Consider the following 21,446-nt stretch of genomic DNA (forward strand, 5'->3'; position numbering starts at 1 on the left):
GTTTTAGCTGTAGAGCGACAGAGGAAAGGGCGTGTCGTTGCAATGTCACAAAGGAAACATTGACAGGTTTTGGCTATATTGTTAATGTGAGAGGAGAATGTGAGTGAGGAGTCAAATGTGAGATATAGGCAGGTTACTTGCCTTATGTCTTCCAAGGGTTAATACATAGGTCTTGGCAAAAATGTTGACCTAGTCTTGGGTATTCACTTCAGAACCCTGGACAAGGCCAAAAATGTTCTGTCACCCTGCGTTAGGTTCTAGAAGCATAGCCATGCGCAATCCTAATGCAGCGTTAAGGCCTGTGTTAACTGTAACGGACTACGGTGGGTATACGTTGAGGTGTTGCACACGTCTGTTGCATATCATTAACACTAACAGCATTAACACCAACGCCAGGCCATCTTATCTGTAAGACAGGCTGTAACACAGCGTTAGTAAGCTTGGAAGCTCCCTGTTAGCACTTAACGAGATGTTAAGTCAATAATGGAGCTTTATGGATCTGCCCTATAGAGCCTTGAACAACCATGGAAAAATGTATCTGTACTATTATGTGAATTTGCTCTACATTTATATAATCGCATACTAGGTAGAATAAGGAGAACCTGTTTCTTCTGCTCCTTATGTAGTGGTTTAATATTGTATATAGAAAATCATGTTCTTGATATTCTTTTGTTCATCATTTAATTTTTTTGGATGAGCTTTAATAATTGTATGCTCATCTTCTATGCCAAATAATACTCCATATGGTGGGACTAATGGGATTTAGTTTTCATAACTGACCTACATTGCAGGGGAAAACAACTACTTTCATAGCCTTTGGCAGTCAATTCCGATCAGGGGGACAGATAGCAATGGTACTTCTTTAATGACTCACATTAATTCGAATGATAATTTTCAACATGGAAGGAGGCTTGCTCAGCTGAGTTTATGGTCTAACAGTGAGAAATAGTAATGATATACACCATTAAATTAATCAAGAGAGCTGTGATTACTTGAAAAGAAATGACTAAGGCCCAGGACATAGTGAAATCAGCGTCGCTGAGGCGGGCTGAGCCACACTGAACAGATGCACAAAGCCCCTGCATCTGTAATCAGCGCGGCTATAGTTTCTCCCTCCGCATGCTTGCTGATGCGAGCGGAGGCTGAGAAAATATGAAGAGACAGGAGAGTTTGAAATTTTGCCGCTTGGGGGAGCGGAGGAGCGGTCACGTGACCACTCCCATCCAATGGTGCTGCAGCCTTTTTTTTCCCCTACTGTGTCGGTGAGATAGCAGAGCCACCAGACCAGAGTAGAGGCAGCACAGAGGTGTGTGTGTGTGTGTGTGTGTGTGTGTGTGTGTGTGTGTGTGTGTGTGTGTGTGTGTGTGTGTGTATATATTTGCACAATGTTAATAAATAATTTATTCTCACAACATGTCTTTTTTTTTTATTTTTAAAATATTATATAATATACACACTGTGACAAACGGCTTACTCCGGGGCTCCGTCGTTTGTCCGGGACTGTTTAGAACACGGTCTTTTAGGGTAGGTTAAATGATGAGGCGTCACGTACTGTTCCTTTAAACAGGCTATGCCTGGTTTATTCAGTCCCAGGCACTGAGACTGCCACAGTGCATACAACAGAAAACAGATCAAAACAAAAGCTGCTCACCTGAGCGATAACTTAACTTAGATATCCCTGACTCAGGGTTGGAAGTGGCTTTTCCACTTCCAACATCAAAACACGGTACTTTTGCAGTCTTACACAAATGAACAGAAAGATTGAACCTGTTTGGGGAAGAGGCTTCTCCCCTCTGTAGTTCAGCAGCCTTCCAGCCTCCTGGCTCTTGTGGGGAGACCAGAGCAAACAGGAAATCAGTCTTTCATACCTGATTCCTAATTAGCATGACAGGTGACAGAAATCAGGCAGCAGACAAACTCTGGTCTGGATCTCTCATCCCTCAGTTCCAGCGCTTGCCAAACTGTGGGATGGAGTGTATGTATTATAAGGCTGCACTCCCAGGCCAAACAGGATAGAAACTGTCTAGTATCCTGGGAGCCCTATATACGGAATTTATTACCATCCCCTGGTTTCTGTCACATATCCTCCCCCCCAGCTCAGACCTCGAGGGATGAGCGACCATGGATATTAGGGAGTGCATCCTTGACAACCCGTCAGCATTGCCATGTTTGTGCCCTGACCTGTGTTCCACAGAAAATTTAAAGGGTTGTAGGCTTAGGAACCACCTGGTCACTCTAGCATTCTTTTCCCTGTTTTGACACATCCAGGTAAGGGGTGCATGATCTGTGACCAACCGGAATTTTCTCCCCAACAGGTAGTATTTGAGCGTCTCTACAGCCCACTTTATTGCGAGACACTCTTTCTCTACTATGGAGTAATTTTTCTCCTGGGGATTTAGTTTCCTACTTAAATAAAGGATGGGGTGCTCCTCACCTTGAGACTCCTGGGAGAGTACCGCCCCCAGCCCTACCTCAGATGCGTCGGTTTGGACTACGAACTCTTTGGAGAAGTCAGGTGTGACCAACACTGGTTGGGCACAGAGAGCTTCTTTCAGGCTTCTAAAGGCCTGTTCGGTTTCGGGGGACCACTTTACCATTAGCGGTCCTCTTGCTTTTGTGAGGTCAGTTAGTGAGGTTGCCTTAGTTGCAAAATTGGGAATAAACCTTCTATAGTACCCAATTAACCCCAAAAAGGTCCTTACTTGTTTTTTTGTAACTGGCCTTGGCCAATTTTGTATCGCCTCCACTTTGAGTGTTTGGGGTTTGAGTAAACCTCTGCCAATAGAATATCCCAGATACTTGGCCTCCTCCAGACCAATAGTGCATTTAGCAGGGTTAGCAGTTAGTCCAGCAGCCCGGACTGCGTCAAGCACAGCTTGGACCTTTGGAAGGTGGGATTGCCAATCTTCACTATGGATTACCACATCATCCAGGTAGGCGGCAGCATACCGAGCATGTGGTTTTAAAATTTTATCCATCATTCTTTGGAATGTGGCGGGAGCTCCATGTAAGCCAAAAGGCAACACCTTATACTGAAAGAGGCCGTCTGGGGTTGAGAAGGCTGTCTTTTCTTTTGCCCTTTCTGTGAGGGGAACCTGCCAGTACCCTTTTGTTAGGTCTAGGGTTGTGAGATATCGGGCTTTGCCCAGTCTCTCTACAAGTTCATCTACCCTGGGCATAGGATAAGTATCAAATTTTGACACCGCGTTTAGTTTCCGGTAGTCATTACAAAACCTTGTTGTACCATCTGGCTTTGGGACTAAGACTATAGGGCTGTTCCACCCACTTTGGGATTCCTCAATTACACCTAGTTTTAGCATTTTTTTAACCTCTAAACTTATAGCCTTTCTTTTGGCCTCTGGGATTCGGTACGGTTTAAGGTTAACTCGGACCCCCGGTTCAGAGACTAGGTCATGTTCAATTACGCTAGTTCTACCTGGCCGTATAGAGAAGATTTCTTTGTTTCTTTTCACTAAATTCTGAACCTCTCGTTTCTGATGAACAGACAGGGTTTCAGCTATGCTAACCTCTGGGTCAGTTTCTTGATTCTCTGACGGACCTGGGGGTACTAGGGTTAACAAGACTTCTCTATCTTTCCAGGGCTTGAGTAGGTTTATATGGTAAATTTGCTCAGGTTTCCTCCTACCTGGCTGTCTTACCTTATAATTTACTTCTCCCACTCTTTCCAAGACCTCATATGGCCCATGCCATTTAGCAAGGAATTTACTCTCCACGGTGGGAACCAGAACTAGTACCCTATCACCTGGAGAAAAAATTCTGACCCTAGCACCCTTATTATATGTATTCCTCTGTGCTTCTTGAGCTTTCTCCATGTGTTCCCTCACTATGGGTAGGACTGCAGCAATGCGGTCCTGCATCTGGGCAACATGCTCTATTACACTTCTGTAAGGGGTAACCTCGTGTTCCCAAGTCTCTTTGGCTATATCCAGTAAGCCCCTTGGGTGTCGGCCATACAATAGTTCAAACGGGGAGAAGCCTGTGGATGATTGGGGAACTTCCCTAATGGCAAATAACAGGTACGGTAACAAACAATCCCAGTTTTTCCCATCTTTATCAACCGCCCGCCGTAACATGCTCTTTAAGGTTTTATTGAACCTTTCCACTAAACCATCTGTTTGTGGATGATAGACTGAGGTTCTGAGATGCTTGATTTTTAGGAGTTTACATAGCTCTTTCGTTACTTGGGACATAAATGGTGTTCCCTGGTCAGATAGAATCTCTTTAGGAATCCCGACCCGGGAAAACAGAACTACTAACTCTTTTGCTATGTTTTTAGCTGAGGTGCTACGTAGGGGAACTGCCTCCGGATATCGGGTGGCATAATCTAATATTACCAATATATGCTGATGTCCCCTAGCAGACTTTATTAGGGGTCCTACTAGATCCATAGCAATCCGGTCAAATGGTACCTCTATTATGGGAAGGGGTACCAATGGGCTGCGGTACGCCTTGAACGGGGCGGTGATCTGACATTCTGGGCATGAGGAACAATAATTCGTAATTTCTGCCAGAACCCCAGGCCAATAGAAGCTTCGGAGAACCTTTTCTTTTGTCTTTTCCACCCCTAGGTGTCCCCCCAATGGGTGACTATGTGCGAGGTGTAATACTACGTTACGGAATGTCCGTGGTACCAACAATTGTTTAGTTGTAACTGATTTCCTTTTATCAACCCGATATACTAGGTCGTTCTCTACCTCGAAGTAGGGGTAAGCAAGTGACCTATCTGGTTGGCCAGGAGTACTATTCTGGTCCCGTATATTTCCCCTTGCTACCGCTAATGTGGGGTCCTCCCACTGGGCCTTCTTAAAACTCCCAGGACTGACCTCTAGGTCAGCGAGGGTCTTATCCGGTTCTGGGGTGGCAAGTGTCTGCTCAACATCTTGATTTGGGGTATTCCCTACCAAAGTAGTGATGGGGAAGGGAATTTTACAGCACTCCTCCTTTTCCCCCTTCTTATTTGGGCCCTCGTCAACCTCCATTTCTGAAAAAGGGAAAGGATTTGTTTCTTCTAATACTTCGTTATGGTCCGCTATTGAACTCTGGGCGCTATTCTGAGCGGGGGACCACATTTTTAGAAAATGGGGAAAGTCGGTCCCTATTAACACATCATGTGCCAGTTTGGGTACAATACCCACCTTGAAATCTAAAGAACCAAACTCTGTTTCAAAAAAAACATCAACAGTGGAATATTCATGATTATCCCCATGTATACAACAAATTGCCACTCTTTGTGAACTGTTTCCCTGTTTCTTCTTAATGGGCAAGAGGTATTCGGACACTAGTGTGACCATGCTCCCAGAGTCAAGAAGTGCCCGAACCCTCTTACCATTAACCTTTACAAATGCCCACAGATGGTTATTCAAGGGGTCCTCTGGGCTAGGGCCCATACATTGGGACAACAGCGAATAAGGTTCCACGCTGTTGCATTGCATGGGCTCATCATTTAGTGGGCAGATTTTTGCTGTGTGGCCCCTCTCATGACAATTTACACATTTAGGTACATAGTCTGTGTCCCACTTAGAGCCTTTTCCCGGCTCCCCATGTTGGCTATTGCCCTTAGTGTGCGAACCACTGTTGCTGGTGCTGCGTGAAGGTGGTCGCCGCTCTTCAGCGCCCCTTAACCCCGGTACCCTTTTACCGTCTCTGTAAGAGTCCTGGAACCTCGGGTAGTGGGGTTGCTCCACGACTGTGGGTTGCGGGTGCTCTTCTGCTGCATTGTACCTTTCTACGAGGGCCACAAGCTCATCCGCATTGTGGGGGTCACTCCGACTGACCCAACGGCGTAAGGCAGAGGGAAGTTTCCTCAAGAACTGGTCCATGACCAACCGTTCCACGATGTGGCTGGCTGAGTTGATCTCGGGTTGTAGCCACTTCCGGGCGAGGTGGATGAGGTCATACATCTGGCTTCGGGTGGCTTTATCCATCGTGAAGGACCATGCGTGAAACCTTTGGGCGCGAACAGCCGTGGTTACGCCGAGGCGGGCGAGGATCTCGAACTTCAATTTTGCATAGACGTTAGCTTCGGCTGGCTCTAGATCAAAGTAAGCCTTCTGGGGTTCGCCGCTTAGGAAGGGTGCGATTAGACCAGCCCACTCAGCTTCTGGCCATCCCTCTCTCTGTGCCGTGCGTTCAAACGTGAGAAGATAGGCTTCCACATCATCCGAGGGTCCCATCTTCTGAAGGTAGTGGCTTGCCCTGGTCATTTTCGGAACTGGGGCTGCCGCTGCCAGTGGAAGGTTACTGATAGTCCCCCTCAGGATCTCGAGTTCCTGCTGTAAGCCCTGAGCGAACCGCTGTTGCTCCTCTCTCAGCAAGCGGTTTGTCTCTTGCTGGTTTGCATTCGCATTTTGCAGGGCTTCATTCGTCTGTTGCTGGTTTGCATTCGCCTGTTGCTGGTTGGCATTCGCCTGTTGCTGGTTGGCATTAATCTCTTGCTGGGCTATTAGCAGCTGTTGCTGGGCTGCATTCGTCTGCTGCTGGTTTGCATTAGTTTCTTGCTGGGCTATTAACAGCTGTTGCTGGGTTTCATTCGCGTCTTTCTGGGCAGCGACATTGCGTACCAGCGCACCCACCACGTCTTCCATCTTGTTTGCAGAGGATGAAAAAAACTTTTTTTTTTTTTTTTTTTTTTCAAAGTTCTTCAACCCGCAGACCCCCTAGTGCTCTGCCCGCATTCTCCACCATATGTGACAAACGGCTTACTCCGGGGCTCCGTCGTTTGTCCGGGACTGTTTAGAACACGGTCTTTTAGGGTAGGTTAAATGATGAGGCGTCACGTACTGTTTCTTTAAACAGGCTATGCCTGGTTTATTCAGTCCCAGGCACTGAGACTGCCACAGTGCATACAACAGAAAACAGATCAAAACAAAAGCTGCTCACCTGAGCGATAACTTAACTTAGATATCCCTGACTCAGGGTTGGAAGTGGCTTTTCCACTTCCAACATCAAAACACGGTACTTTTGCAGTCTTACACAAATGAACAGAAAGATTGAACCTGTTTGGGGAAGAGGCTTCTCCCCTCTGTAGTTCAGCAGCCTTCCAGCCTCCTGGCTCTTGTGGGGAGACCAGAGCAAACAGGAAATCAGTCTTTCATACCTGATTCCTAATTAGCATGACAGGTGACAGAAATCAGGCAGCAGACAAACTCTGGTCTGGATCTCTCATCCCTCAGTTCCAGCGCTTGCCAAACTGTGGGATGGAGTGTATGTATTATAAGGCTGCACTCCCAGGCCAAACAGGATAGAAACTGTCTAGTATCCTGGGAGCCCTATATACGGAATTTATTACCATCCCCTGGTTTCTGTCACAACACACACACACACACACACACACACACACACACACACACACACACACACACACACACAGGTTCCCCAGTGACACACAAACACACAGACCACTTCAAAGTGACACACAAACACACACTGACAGCTACCAAGTGACACCCACACACAGTGATACCCGCCTCCTAAGCGCGCTTGCTGTCTCCTCTGCCAGGACAGCAAAAAGCTCCTGGTAGAGCGAGCGGCAGCAAGCAGCAGCACAAAAGTGTTTACTATGTCCCAGGCCTTAGATGTCTTGTTTCTTCATTTTTTGTATTTCAGAATTCATATTTCTATAGAGTTGTTGTGTTGTCAGATACTTTTTTTTAATACTCATATTTTATTGATTTTACAATGTATGCTGCGAACATAAAGTACAGGAATGAGTTCACACAGAGAAATACAAAAAAGGGGGAGGTCAGGGTATGGGGTAGGGGTATACAGAAACGAGAAAATTAAGATGGGGGAAGGTGGGGGTGGGTAGGGGTTCTCAACTCAGGTCAATAATACAGTTACATTGGTGTAAAATAACAAAGACAAAGATTCATAGGTACAAGTTACAGTTCAGGTAAACACAGATGAGAGGTTATCCAGACCATTCCACTCCAGATTAGAGCTAGGATCCTGGTACCTGTGACAGGTTTTTGATTGAATGTAATTGTGGTTAGGTCAGTAGCAGTCAGCAGCTCTTTATAGCAGAGAGGTGATACGAACAGGCTAGTATTAAACAGTGGAAATTTTAAAGCAATACCGAGGAGTCATCCGGAGTCTGGGTTGCTGTGCCTCATATGCTGTGATATATAAGCCACGGTTGCCACACCCTCTGGAACTTGACACAAGAATCCCTCAAGAAACTTGTCATTCTGTCCATTTGGAGGATAGACCATATTTTGTTTTCAATATATCCCATAGATCTGTGATTCAGATCTTTCCAGTGTAAGGCTATATGGCGCATGTTGATCTCTCAACCTAACCAGACCTCTAGATACCCATTCTTTGAACGTGTGCACATTATAAACTCTGGATTATGGATGAGTGGGGTCATTAAGGAGCGCCCTGGGAATAACTGGAACTTTTCCCTAACCTGATCCCAAATTTTGAGGAAATTATTTAATGGAGGAATGGGGATCTTAAACTGTTCTCTTATTCCAAAGTAGTACCAAAGCACTGAATTAATTTTGTATAGATGTAGGAGCGCTGCCTCCAATTCCACCCATCTATGTGTGGGGTCAGCGTGCCACGCCACTATTTGTCCCAGCTGCGTTGCTCTATAGTATGAGTATATACATGGAAGACCCAAGTCCACCAGCCTCCTTGGGCATACTGAGGATTTTTCTGCTAACCCAAGGTTTCCCCCCCCCAAATAAATTTAGTGATATGGGAATGTAGGTCTTTAATTGTTCTTTGTTTAACTAGGATTGGGAGGGTTTGAAACAGATAAAGTATCCATGGTAGAAGATTCATTTTCACTGAGTGAATTCATCCAATCCAATATATATTGTGTGTAGCCCATTGGGAGAGGTCGTTCTTAAGTTTCTGCAGTAAAGGGGTGTTGTTATATATATATATATATAGGTCTTGGTATTTTTTAGTTAAAGAGATCCCAAGATATTTTATTGTTTGTTTGCTCCATTTGAACTTGAAATTTAGTTTTCTATCTCCATGAGCTAAATTGATGTGCAAGGCTTCCGATTTGCCACTATTCATTTTGAAACAAGATAGTTTACTAAAGTTGGATAGCTCATTGAACAGTTTGGGTAGTGAGGTGAGAGGTCTGGTTAAGGAGAGTAAGATGTAATCTGCATACAGTGAGATTTTAAATATGTGAGTCCCCACTTCTTACCCCCCCCCCCCCCTATATTGGGATTGTCTTGGTTACGAGAGAGAGGCCAGGGGTTCTAGAGAGAGGGCAAACAGAAGGGTAGACAAAGGGCATCCCTGCCTAATTCCACCTCTGATTGGGAACGGCTCAGATACTGAGCCCGAGCTTAGTACTCTTGCTGATGGGCAGGTATATAGAGCAAGTATTGCCTGTTGAAAGCGTCCATTTAGGCCAAATTTTTTTAGTTCCTGGAAATGGAGACCGCGCTCGTCTGTAAACTTCACGGGGAATCTTCAGAAAGGCCTCTTCTCCCGCTGCTCCTTCTCCCTCCGGTGATCAGCCGGCCACAATCAATCCAAAATACAAAATAAAGGGGGAGGTGGAGCGCAGAGAAAAAGAGAAATGCCAAGGTAAGATGAGGTCAATGTATTAAATTTATTAAAACAACACTGCACAGTATTACTTACAATTAGTTAAAACCGCATGCATGTGGATGCTCCCACAAAGGTCTGTATACAGCGTCAGATACAATCCCCCTGCCCCGACTGTGATCCACTGCTGCAGATTCTCACAGGATCCCTGACCCGGAACCGGAAGTGCAGCAACACAAAGGTGGTAGGCGGGCTCTCAAGCTAGGTCAAGGGCTATGGCAATAGCAGCAAACGCTAGCGAGATGTATAAGTAATACTGTGCAGTGTTGTTTTAATAAATTGACCTCATCTTACCTTGGCATTTCTCTTTTTCTCTGCGCTCCACCTCCCCCTTTGTTTCAAATTTTTTTAGTGTTTCTGTCATGTAACCCCAGTCCACCCTATCAAATACTTTTTCAGCGTCAAGGGACAATAATAGAGATGGCTGCTGTGTTTATTTGGCCACTGCAATCACGTCAATTGCTCTTCTAGTATTGTCCACCACCTGGTGGCCTGGAATGAATCCCATTTGATCAGAGTGGAGTAGATCTGGGAGGTATTTGTTTAGCCTGAAGGCCAGATATTTTGAGAAAATATTGATGTCAACATTTATCAAAGAAATCGGTTTGTAACTAGAACACAGAAACGCATTGTTTCCCCCTTTTGGAATCAGAGAGATATGGGCCTGTAACATAGTTTGGGGTATGAGTTCTCCTTCCATGAATGAGTTATATAGTTTAGAGAGCTGGGGGGCCAGTTGGTTCACAATTTTTTTGTAATAAATGTTGGCGAAGCCGTCGGGCCCTGGGGCCTTATTTGATTAGAGAGATTTTATTACATCTACAATTTTCTCAATTGTAATTGGGGAGCTCAGAGATTCTGCATCTGACTCAGACAAGGCTGGAAGTTTTGCCTCCGAAAGGGAGGGGTTTTCTGCATACATATTTGTTTGGCTCTATTTTGTTTCCATCATATAATTTAGCATAGAACTCCTGGAATTCCTTGATCATATGAGATGGATTTGACGATAAGTGACCTGATTTTAGATGTATCGAGTGGATTGTGGGGAGGGGACGTTTATTTTTAAGTCCAGCATGGAGTCAGGCTTATTGGTTTTCTCAAAAACAGTATGTCTAGTCCATACCATGGACTTTTTGGCTGCTTCCGAGAGACAAACGTTTAATTCTCCCCTTTGAATAGTAAGATCTCTTAGAATCTGTTTGGTAGGGCTCGCCTTATGGGCCATGTCTAGCCGGCGGACCTCTTTTTTTAAGTTGATTTGGTGTCTCATGCACATGTCCACCTGGTTGGATCTTTTGTATGGAGCTTTATTATTGTATTTGCTCGTGAATATCTGTGTGCACCAATATGTTGTTTCTTTTTGTATTTTGTTCAACGTGATGCAATTAATGGTGCAAGCTTCTGTTATTCAGGGAAACCCTGGTTGGTAGCTACCTCAGGCTTCTACACCTCAGGGCCAATTTAGGGTAAGAGGGAGGCGCAGATTTGGGTCTCCCCTGTTTACAGTATGGCTTTGATGGGTCTTAAGTTTGCTGTATAGGTTTAACTAATCTCACTCGGCCCTGCAGAGACCACACAGGCAGGCACCAGGTCCTGAGGCAATGTAAAGCCTCCAGGTTGAATGGTTATCACAAGCTGCCTTCTTAGTTTATTGGGGGAGCCACCTCCAGTACCAGCCCCTCTGCTCCACAGTTCTATACTTGGGGATCCTTCCGCCGCTCTCCATGAGCACCAGGAAATCCTCCACCCCCCACCTCTTTCGGCAGCTAGTCCTCGGTCTCTGCTGTGCTCTCTCCACTGCAGCACCACCCCCCCCCCCACCCCCGCCGGAGTCAGGCTCTCACTCGCGTGATGGTCCTGATATTTCAGTTGCTGATTGCTGCTATTTTGTGGCACCAACACAGCGCTGGTGCAAGAGGGGCGGCCGGTTCACCCCCGAAATCTACGGGCTCCGCTACCCCCCCTCATCTGCACCAGATCACGGGCCCCCTCCTACCTCCCTCTGCTTGGTTGGACTCCGCTTCTCAAGGCCAATCCGGATCCTGGTATCTGGCTCAGCTCCGCTATGCGGGCCCAGTGGTCATCTTCAGAGAGGCAGAGAGGGGCTCAAGGACCGCGGGTGATCACTCAGCCTGTGTGCCTTGATGACTCCAGTTAAATATGCACAAAATCCTCAGAATCTGTGCACTAAACCTTTATTCTTTTCTTTTAGAGGGCCAATCAGTTTTCCATCTGATAGTTATGCCATATCTTGTTCCTAATTTGTGCTAGATTTGGCATATCATTTTTCTTCCAGTGTAGTGAAATTGCACATCTGGTCGCCAACATCATGTGCATTATTAGCTTATTGGAGTCCCTATCCATCTTCTGGACTTGCCTGTTTAGTAGACAGGATCAAGTTGATAATCACCCTTGTGCCATCCTTGGACCACACCTGGGCTACCCAAGGGCAGGACCACCACATGTGGAAGAAATCTGCTTGTTGGTCACACCCCTTTGGGCACATTGGGAAGGTACCGAGAAACATCCTCGACAAGACACTGCGGTGTCCTGTACCACCCCTACAGAATTCTGGAAGCATTTTCCCTCACTGTTGTACAAATGAAACTCTTAGATGCAGCATCACATACAGTATGTCCTCCCAGTCCTCGGTCTCCAGAACCTCACAATATCATTCTCCTATTGGGCCAAATATTGTGTCTTACTCTAGGGGAATATCCAATAATATCATTTTATATAGCCAAGACGTAATTTTAACTTGATTTGTACCTCTGAGGCAGATCTCATTGAACTGAGTGAGGGAGGGTCCAACCCCAGAGTGTTGAATGAATTTTCTGATCTGAATAAATCTAAACTGTTCATTCTTTTCAATTCATCAGTCAGAGATTAGGGATGCAAATGTTTTAATAGTTGAGTTTTCCAAGAGATAGACCACTGTGGTCACTCACCTTGACCACCAACTCCTACAGTAAATGCTTTTCTATTTAGACCAAGGGTTTAATCCAGGTTTAGGAATAGTGGTATTAGTGAGTTTTTGTTGGTGAGGTGAGACCTCTTTGCTTGCCTCCCACATCCTAAAAAAGTGTTTAAATGTGGGCAGAAGGGACTGTAGTCTCTTCCTTATCTGTTTGTGCTGCCATAATACTGTTTCCAGTTTTATAGGGGTGAAGAACCACCGCTTCGATTTCTACCCATCTTTACGTGTATGATCCACGTGTCACGCTGTCATCTTTCCAAATTGTGCCTCCTTGTAGAAGGCCGAGATGCAAGATAATCCTAGTCCGCCTAGTTCCGTGGGTTGACATAGATTTATTTTGCAAATTCTAGGAGGGTTTTTGGCACCATACAAACTTGCTTATAAAAGACTGTAGGTCTCCTCCTTGGGAGGAGGTTCATTTTTATAGAATTTATTCTCCCTACCCATGAGATGGGGTATGTATCCCATTATCGCAGGTCTTTTTAAGCGTATTTATCAAGGCTGCGTAATTACATTGAAATAAGTCTTTGTAGTCTTCCGAGATATTAACGTCTAGGTATTTGATTGCACTGTGGCACCATCTAAAATTAAAGTTCAAAGATATCAGTTTGATATCTTCTTTAGCTAAATTGATATTCAGGGTGTCTGTTTTATCATTATTTATTTTAAACCCAGAGAGTTTGCCAAACTTACCAAGTTCCTGGAACAGGTTGGGGACGGACATCAAGATGTCATCTGCAAACAATGAGATCATCTATGAAGTGTCTCCCCACCTGAACTACACCTATGTTGCGAGTTGGACCTTATTCGGTGTGCCAGGGGCTGAAGAGAGAGAGCAAAAAGTAGAGGTGACTGGGGGAATCCCTGCCTTGTCCTCCCTCTGATGTTAAAGATATCAGAACATGTGCCTGTGCACAACATTTTAGCAGATGGAACGGAATACAGTGATAAGACTCCTCCTAGAAAGCTGCTTGTAAAACCAAATGTCTTTAGTATACTACTCATGTAGCCTCAGTCTAGCCGGTCAAATGCTTTTTATGCATTCGATAGGAGGAGAGCCTTGAACTTGTTTTTTTTTTTGCATAGACAATTAGATCTATGGCTCTGCTGGTGTTGTCAGACGCCTGCCTACCAGGCACAAACCCCACCTGGTCTGAATGCACCAGAGAAGGGAGAAACTCATTCAAGCGTACTGCCAGTATTTCAGAAAACGGCTTAATATCCACATTGATAAGGGATATTGGCCTATAACTTGTGCAGCTTAGCCTTAGGGGGTCCTTGCCTTCCTTGGGGATCAGAGAAATGTGTACCAGAAACATGTCTGGGGAGAATGATGAACCCTCCAAGATAGTTATAAAGCTTCACCAATTGGGGGACCAGGAGACCGGCACATTTTTTATAAGATAAGTTAGTAAAGCAATCAGGCCCTGGACCGTATAAGACTTTGTAGGTTTAATAACCTTGTAAATCTTCTCTGATGTGATCGGGGAACATAGTTTCTTAGTATCAGCTCCTGACAACCTAGGTATGCTCACATTTTCCAGGTATTGATCAAACTTTGTTTGGTACTTCCTTCCACACTCTGTCTGCCTCCCATCATATAAATCAGTGTAAAGCCTCTTAAAATCTTTCCTGGGTGTGACGTAAGTGCTTCTGATTTTAGGCGCAGTGAGTGTACCTTTTGTAGGTAGGGGCTTTCTATTTCTGAATGTTTGTGCAAGCATGGTGTCCAGGATGTGTTGCCTTTTCAAAGAATCCTCTTTTAGTCCACAACAGGGCTTTGTCAGCTACCTCCATCAGACACGCATTTAACTCTCTTCTGCTTTTATGTAATTCTATCAAGGTAGATTCAGAAGTATTATTTTGATGCAATTGTTCCAAGTGCACAACTTTCTTGTTTATTTTAATTTTATTATTATTTTTTATTAACTCAGAGGTTTTTTTCCTTTTATTATTTTTGTATCTGCGTTAACATGGATGGCACACATTTGGCTAAGTTTAAGATTCACTTTTGTACATACCATTTAAACATGCATCCTACTATCATTTCAGAATGCTGTTTCTGATGCATCTTTCGATGCAATTGTTTTCTTTGACTTGATTATAGTCCATAGTCAACTCTATCCTGTCTGCAGGCCATATCCCTAAGACCTGGAAAACTGCCAGAGTTGTCCCAATCTTCAAAAGTGGGGACAAAAACACTGTCTCAAACTACAGGCCAATCTCACTTCTCCCAATTCTATCCAAAGTCATGGAAAAATGTGTCCACTCCCAATTAAGCGATTTCTATACCAAGACAAATTTCCCTAGCCAATTCCAATCTGGCTTTCGTCCCAAACACTCCACCGTAACTACCCTGCTAAAAGTTTGCAATGGAATCCAGTGTGGAATGGAACGGGGACAACTCACTGGTGCAGTATTCCTAGATTTTGCCAAGGCTTTTGACACAGTTGATCATGCTATCCTGCTTAACAAACTCCAGAGCTCTGGAATAGGGAAGCATGCTTTAAACTGGTTTCAGTCCTACCTATCAGGAAGATCCCAACATGTGTCCATCTCAGGCTCTAACTCCAACCCCCTGGATATCACCTGTGGTGGCCCGCAAGGCTCTGTTCTGGGGCCCCTACTCTTCTCAGTGTTCATTAATGATCTTCCCACAGCTTGTAAGGAAGCCTCAATACACATGTATGCAGATGACACAATCCTATATGCACACAGCCATAGCCTCTCTGACCTTCAACACATACTTCAGTCTGACTTTTTGAGACTCGAAAACTGGATTTCCCAAAACAAACTGTTTTTAAACACTGACAAGACTGTAACAATGGTATTTGGGACCAAGACAAAATTTGTAAAGCTTCCAGTGACTGAGCTCCTGATTACAACCAACGCTAACACCACCCTAACACCTGTCACTAGTTTTAAATACCTGGGCTTATGGTTCGACTCCCACTTAACATTCGGGATGCACATTGATACCCTGACAACCAAGACCAATGCCAAACTAGGGGTACTTTACAGGAACAAATCCTCCCTAAGTCTCCTGGTCAGAAAGCTTATCGCACAGCAGATGCTAATGCCAATTATTGACTATGGAGACATAGTATATGGCTCTGCACCTCAAACCCACCTTAGCAAACTTGACACCCTCTACAATTCAATTTGTCATTTTGTTCTCCAATGCAACTACAACACACATCACTGCGAAATGCTCAAAGAACTAGATTGGTCAACACTAGAGTCTAGGCGCAAAGTTCACCTTTCCTGTCTTGCCTTTAAATTCTTCATGGGCAAGCTACCCAGCTACCTGAGCAAGCTCCTCACCCCTACCACTTGCAGCACTTATCACCTGAGATCAGACTCCAAAAGACTGTTCATGGTCCCAAGGCTCAACAAAGTATCCGGACGTTCCTCCTTCTCCTACCGTGCACCCCAAAACTGGAACAACCTACCAGAGACTCTCACATCCACCACCAGTTTAAGTTCTTTCAAATCTAAGGCTGTCTCACATTTTAACCTGGTCTGTAACTGTTTCATATGCTCATAATATATATTTTCTTTAACTGTGCATGCAATGTCTTGTATATAATGTATACCCTGTTCATTTATGTAACTGTACTTGTAACCATGTATTATTTGTTTTACTCTGTGCCCAGGACATACTTGAAAACGAGAGGTAACTCTCAATGTATTACTTCCTGGTAAAATATTTGATAAATAAATAAATTAATTATTCCATACCACGACTCAACTCTTCTAGAAGACTTTGAGGAAGCACTCTATAAATCACTCCCTTCCAACCATCTTTTGTTTTCTTATTCTCAATTTTTTTTAACCAAGTGGCATTATGTCCCAAACCATAATACATAAGATGTTGGCACATTTCTGCCTTGTGAGACAAAGATTTGGGTTGAAAGTCTTGACTATGATTTGACATAATCTTCCAATACATCTAGAGTTACAGCTGTGCAGTTCTGCTGCAAAGAGCACACATAAGGACTGATGTTGTTTTACTTACTGTATGTCTGAATTTCTTTAAATGTATTTCCTTTTTCTTATGGTTTTACAGCCATTGTCTCTATCGGCTCATGTGAAATGAATGAATGTATTAGTTAGTTTGCACTATTTGCAGAATGAGGACTGACTGAGATAGAGCATTAAATAGAAAGAAGCAAAATCAGATGTTGAATAAAAGATGAAGAACATGTAACGTGGCTTTGTAGTACTTTGGTACAGTGATTCTCAAACCTCTCCTCGGGGCACTGAGCCACACACAAACTTTCTGAGGCAACCACCCAACTTTCTATTCATATGTAATTTACCTGTGTGCAAGTGCTTTTTATTACTCCCAAAATCTGCAGTTGCTTGTGATCCCTGAGGAGAGGCTTGAGAGCCACTGATTTAGAGAATAGTTCCTCCTTTTGTAGGTAGAGATACTTTTTTATGGACCAACATGACAGTAACAAAGCTTCAGATTTTACAAGAAGGGATAGACACATAGAGGACTTTCAAAGTCACTACATAGATTTAAACTTCCATGGAGTGCTATTCACTGCAGGAGCAAGCTGTTGTAAAAAAACAAAACCTAGCTTTTTCTATTGCTGTTTAATACTGTTGTTGTAATTCTCAAAATTAGGACATTTTATGAAACATTAGGTTTTTTTTATACAGTAGGTGAAAAGATTTAATGCAATAATGCTCATTAGTAATTAATAGCTGGCTAAATTGGGCACAAAGCTTCTTTTTTTTGGTATGCTCATTACATCCATAATACAATCCTTCACTGTTGCGCCTGTCTTTCGAAAAGCATTTTCACATAGTATTTTTTTTTAAATTATTTAGATTGTTAAATAAACTAAAGAAATCTGCTTTTTATTATTTGGTTTAAGTATGTTCACTCACTGCATTGTCTAATGGGGGATGTACATTATGCTACATCTTATATATTATACTAATGCAGGTGCGTGAACCTCACCTAATGTAAGTAATCTGACAAGTGTCTTTATAATTGTGATACATTTTTAGATGTCACGGTATTATTATAGCTCCTTGTATTATAACTTTTGTTAAAGTGTTCCATACTGTATTTATTGGCACCGTATAAATACAAATAGTTATACTAGAAGAGCTACAGTGTATATATACTCTCAAATAATGAACGTTTAATATATCATTATTAAGTATATAATATGTTGGTGTACTGTGTAAGACACACTACTTATTACTCCATACTAAGCTGGTTGTGTTGGGTACTTTTTTTCATGTCACTTCTATTTACTAGTAATTTTTCTTAAATTAAGACTTATTTAAAATTATCCATTTTATTTGCAGTGCTGTAATCAACAAGCATTGGGAAGCAGAACTGGCCACACTAAAAGGAAACAATGCCAAACTCACAGCAGCTTTGCTGGAGTCTACTGCCAATGTTAAACAATGGAAACAACAGCTTGCTGCATATCAGGATGAAGCAGAACGTCTACACAAACGGGTGAGTACTGACATCTTGTACCAGGATTGGTGCCTTCGCATCTACTCGACAAAGAGCTGCTGGAGACAACAGGTTGTAGTAGGCAGCAGGGCCGCTAACTGGGGGGGAGAGCCGGTGCCAGCTGATGTTGGAAGTTCATCCTGGCCAAAGGTCGGGCCCAACTTCTGCATCCGACTACCAGGACCTTGGTGTGCTGCGCGGCCCCAGCTATCAGCTGTGGGATCCTCTCACACCAACTGCCAACAACCCCCTGGTGCATGTTGCTGGCACCAGTTGTCGGCCCAACATCTTCATTTGACCATGGGGGCCCCAGCTCCCCTTTGCCACAGGACCAGAGTACTCACCATCCTCCCCCCAATGCAAAATTCCTAGGGGGGGAGAAATACAAGAGGGGATTAAGTGAGTGAGACAGGGGGAGTGAGTGAGAGAGAGACCGAGAGGGGAGTGAGAGACAGAGGGCGGTGAGAGACAGAGGGACGGGGGAGAGAGAGTGAGAGAGAGAATGGGGGAGAGAGTGAGAGACGAGGGAGAGCGAGAGAGATGGGGGAGAGAATGAGTGTCGGGGGGAAGTGATAACGCGAGAGACGTGGGGAGGGAGTGAGAGATGGGGGAGAGAGACCGTGGGGGGGAGGGATAGTGAGAGAGATGGGGGGTGGAGAGTGAGAGTGTTGGGGAAGATTGAGAACATGAGAGACGAGTGGGAGGGGAGAGTAGGAGGGACGGGGGAAAAGTGAGAATTGGGGGCAGTGAGAACGTGAGAGACGGGAGGAGTGGGAGAGAGACGCCGGAGTGTGTGTGACAGGGGAAAGGGGAAGTGTGAGAGGACAGTAAATGAGGGAGAAAGGGGTCTAGTGAGAAGGGGAAGAGAAATAGAGAATGTGAGAGAGGTGGGGGGGGTAGAGCGCTTGCAGGTCCTTCGACACGTGGGCCGCGGTGGAAACTTTGTCCTGGGGCCTGGGAAAGCTGCCACTGGCTCTGGTAGGTAGAGTATGTGTTTGTATTATATCTTGTCCAAAGGAATTTCACTTACTATTTTCTCACATCGTACAACTATGAATAACTTTGCTTGAATATATATTAAATATATACGTATGGGTAAGGCAGATTTATTAAGCATTCTTTTGTTAATTATGGAAAGTAATTGCAAAGATAAGACTAAGCCATCTTACAGAGTTCCTGCTAAATTAAACCATTCCAACAAATACCTGAACTGCCTGTATTTATATTAAGATATTATTTTATCGTCGTGTGGAGAGAGCGGCTGACAGCCAAGTTGGAAGAACGACGGGAAGTATTCTCCACTTGTGAAATGGATGTGGGCTGCAGCCGAAACGCCCAACACACCATCCGGCTAAGTTATACCACTCCCTTCCGTGAATGGTCCCGTCGCTTCGCTCCCGAGATGTGGAGGACATGGGAGACGTTCCACAGGAGATGGAGACGGCAGGGATTGTGACAGAGTCTCGTAGCCCATACGCGTCACCAATCGTGGTGGTGAGGAAGAAGAATGGGTCGGTCTGCCTGTGCGTGAATTATCGTACCTTGAATAATCGCACCGGTACCTGACCAATATACACTTCCACAGATCGAAGAACTTCTTGACGCGCTGGACCTGAGATCTGTGTACTACCAAGTACTGATGAGTGCAGAAGACCAGGAGAAGACGGCATTCGTGTGTCCTCTGGGCTTCTACCAGTTCACCCGGATGCCCCAAGGCATTTGTGGTGCTCCAGCAACGTTTCAGCGTCTGATAGAGAAGACCATCGGTGAAATCCCCGGGAATTCTTGGTCTACCTGGACGATATAATCGTCTTCGGTAAGACTCTGGAGCCTACTGAATGTGCTGGACTGGCTGGCCAGGAAGGCCTGAAGCTGTCCTTAGACAAATGCCGATTCTGTCGCACATCCGTGACCTACAAGGACACATAGTATCCGCGGATGGAATAGCCACCGACGCTGCCAAAGGCGAAGCCGTGGTGATCTGGCCCCCGTTCAGAGAACGGCGTGGAGCTACGCTCATTCCTAGGATTTTGCGGATACTATCGCCGCTTCGTAGAGGGGTTTTCCAACAAGGCAAAGGTTCTCAACAACCTCCTCAAAATATACCCAGAGGATACCGGACACCGTTCGACAATAAGGGGACGGCCTCCTGTGAATCGGCGTTCAACGGCTTGAAGAAGAGCTAAACGGAGGCGCCCATTCTTCCATATGCCGATCCCGAGCAGCCCTACATTATTCACGTAGATGCGAGCTTCAACAGCCTAGGTGCAGTCTTGCACCATAAGTACTCGGCTGGCCTCCGACCAGTGGCCGACGTCAGCCACAGTTTGACCCCCAGCGAGCAGAATTATCCCATCCTCAAGTTGGAATTCCTCGTTTTCAAGTGGGCAATCATGGACAAACTCCATGATTACCTGTATGGCGTCGCCTTCAAAGTGAGGACTGACAACAATCCGTTGACGTACATCCTGACGTCAGCCAAACTGGACGCCACCGGCCAAAGATGGCTGACAGCTCTTTCGAACAACCGGTTCACCCTGAAGTACAAACCGGGGCCCCTGAATATCGAAGCTAATGCCCTGTCCAGAAAACCGGGACTGGATACCACCCCAGATGACGACCTCTTGGAGAAAATCCCTGGACCAGGGATGCGGTCTATGTGCGCAACCGAAGCCATCGTGGAAGATAAAGTGGCCTTCTCCGAACTGAGGGTCGTGGATTCTTTGAGATGCCAATCCAAGGCTATTCCTGCCGCCTACTGTAACCCAGAGGGAATGAACATCGCCCCCGACAAGATTATCGCGTGGAAGGAACTAGTTCAATACCAAATACTGGATCCAGTGGCCAGCATTATCCGCCAGGCTGTCCAGCAAAACAAATAGAGTATATCCGGTGCTCAAACAAGCGATTGTCCCATAGGAAGATATTTTATAATGTCCTTATGAATGTGGTACCTCCTTTCATTTAGAAATATCAATCCAATATAAGAGCAAATAATCCGGAGATTGGTGTCTAGTGTCTCCCGTGAGTAGAACACAAATAGCCTTCTTAACACCTAAATAAATCTCCTATTGGATATTGCATATTGCTGGATAATATCAAAGAAACAAAGCAACTAACTTCAGAGTCCTGTAGAATCCTGGAAGAGGTCCTGGGACGTGCACCTGCTGAGTAGAGTAGCAGGAACAAAAGTTGAAAAAACGGAGCACCATCCAATGCGATGAACCTCTAAAGACGTGGGGAAAACACACAACGCGTTTCACGCCATGAGCACACCATGATGAAGCGCCTCAGGCGTGAAACACGTTGTGTGTTTCCCCCATGTCTTTAGGGGTTAATTATACTCTTGTGTATTTTCCAATAAAATTGATTTTATAAGGTTAC

General features: G+C 44.8%; 1 protein-coding gene across 4 annotated transcripts in view; it reads left to right on the plus strand.

Moving 5' to 3' along the window:
* Positions 1-21,446, plus strand: part of HOMER1 (homer scaffold protein 1) — a 141,137-nt gene that overhangs the window by 104,851 nt on the left and 14,840 nt on the right. For 3 of the 4 annotated variants that reach the window (XM_075590792.1, XM_075590803.1, XM_075590814.1), the window contains exon 8: positions 17,906-18,062. In XM_075590792.1, the coding sequence (XP_075446907.1) occupies positions 17,906-18,062 (157 nt within the window). Of the gene's footprint in view, positions 1-17,905; positions 18,063-21,446 lie in introns of those variants that run through there. The other variant, XM_075590823.1, reaches the window with a different exon arrangement.

The sequence above is a fragment of the Ascaphus truei genome, chromosome 1, assembly GCF_040206685.1.
Source record: "Ascaphus truei isolate aAscTru1 chromosome 1, aAscTru1.hap1, whole genome shotgun sequence".
Lineage (NCBI taxonomy): Eukaryota > Metazoa > Chordata > Amphibia > Anura > Ascaphidae > Ascaphus > Ascaphus truei.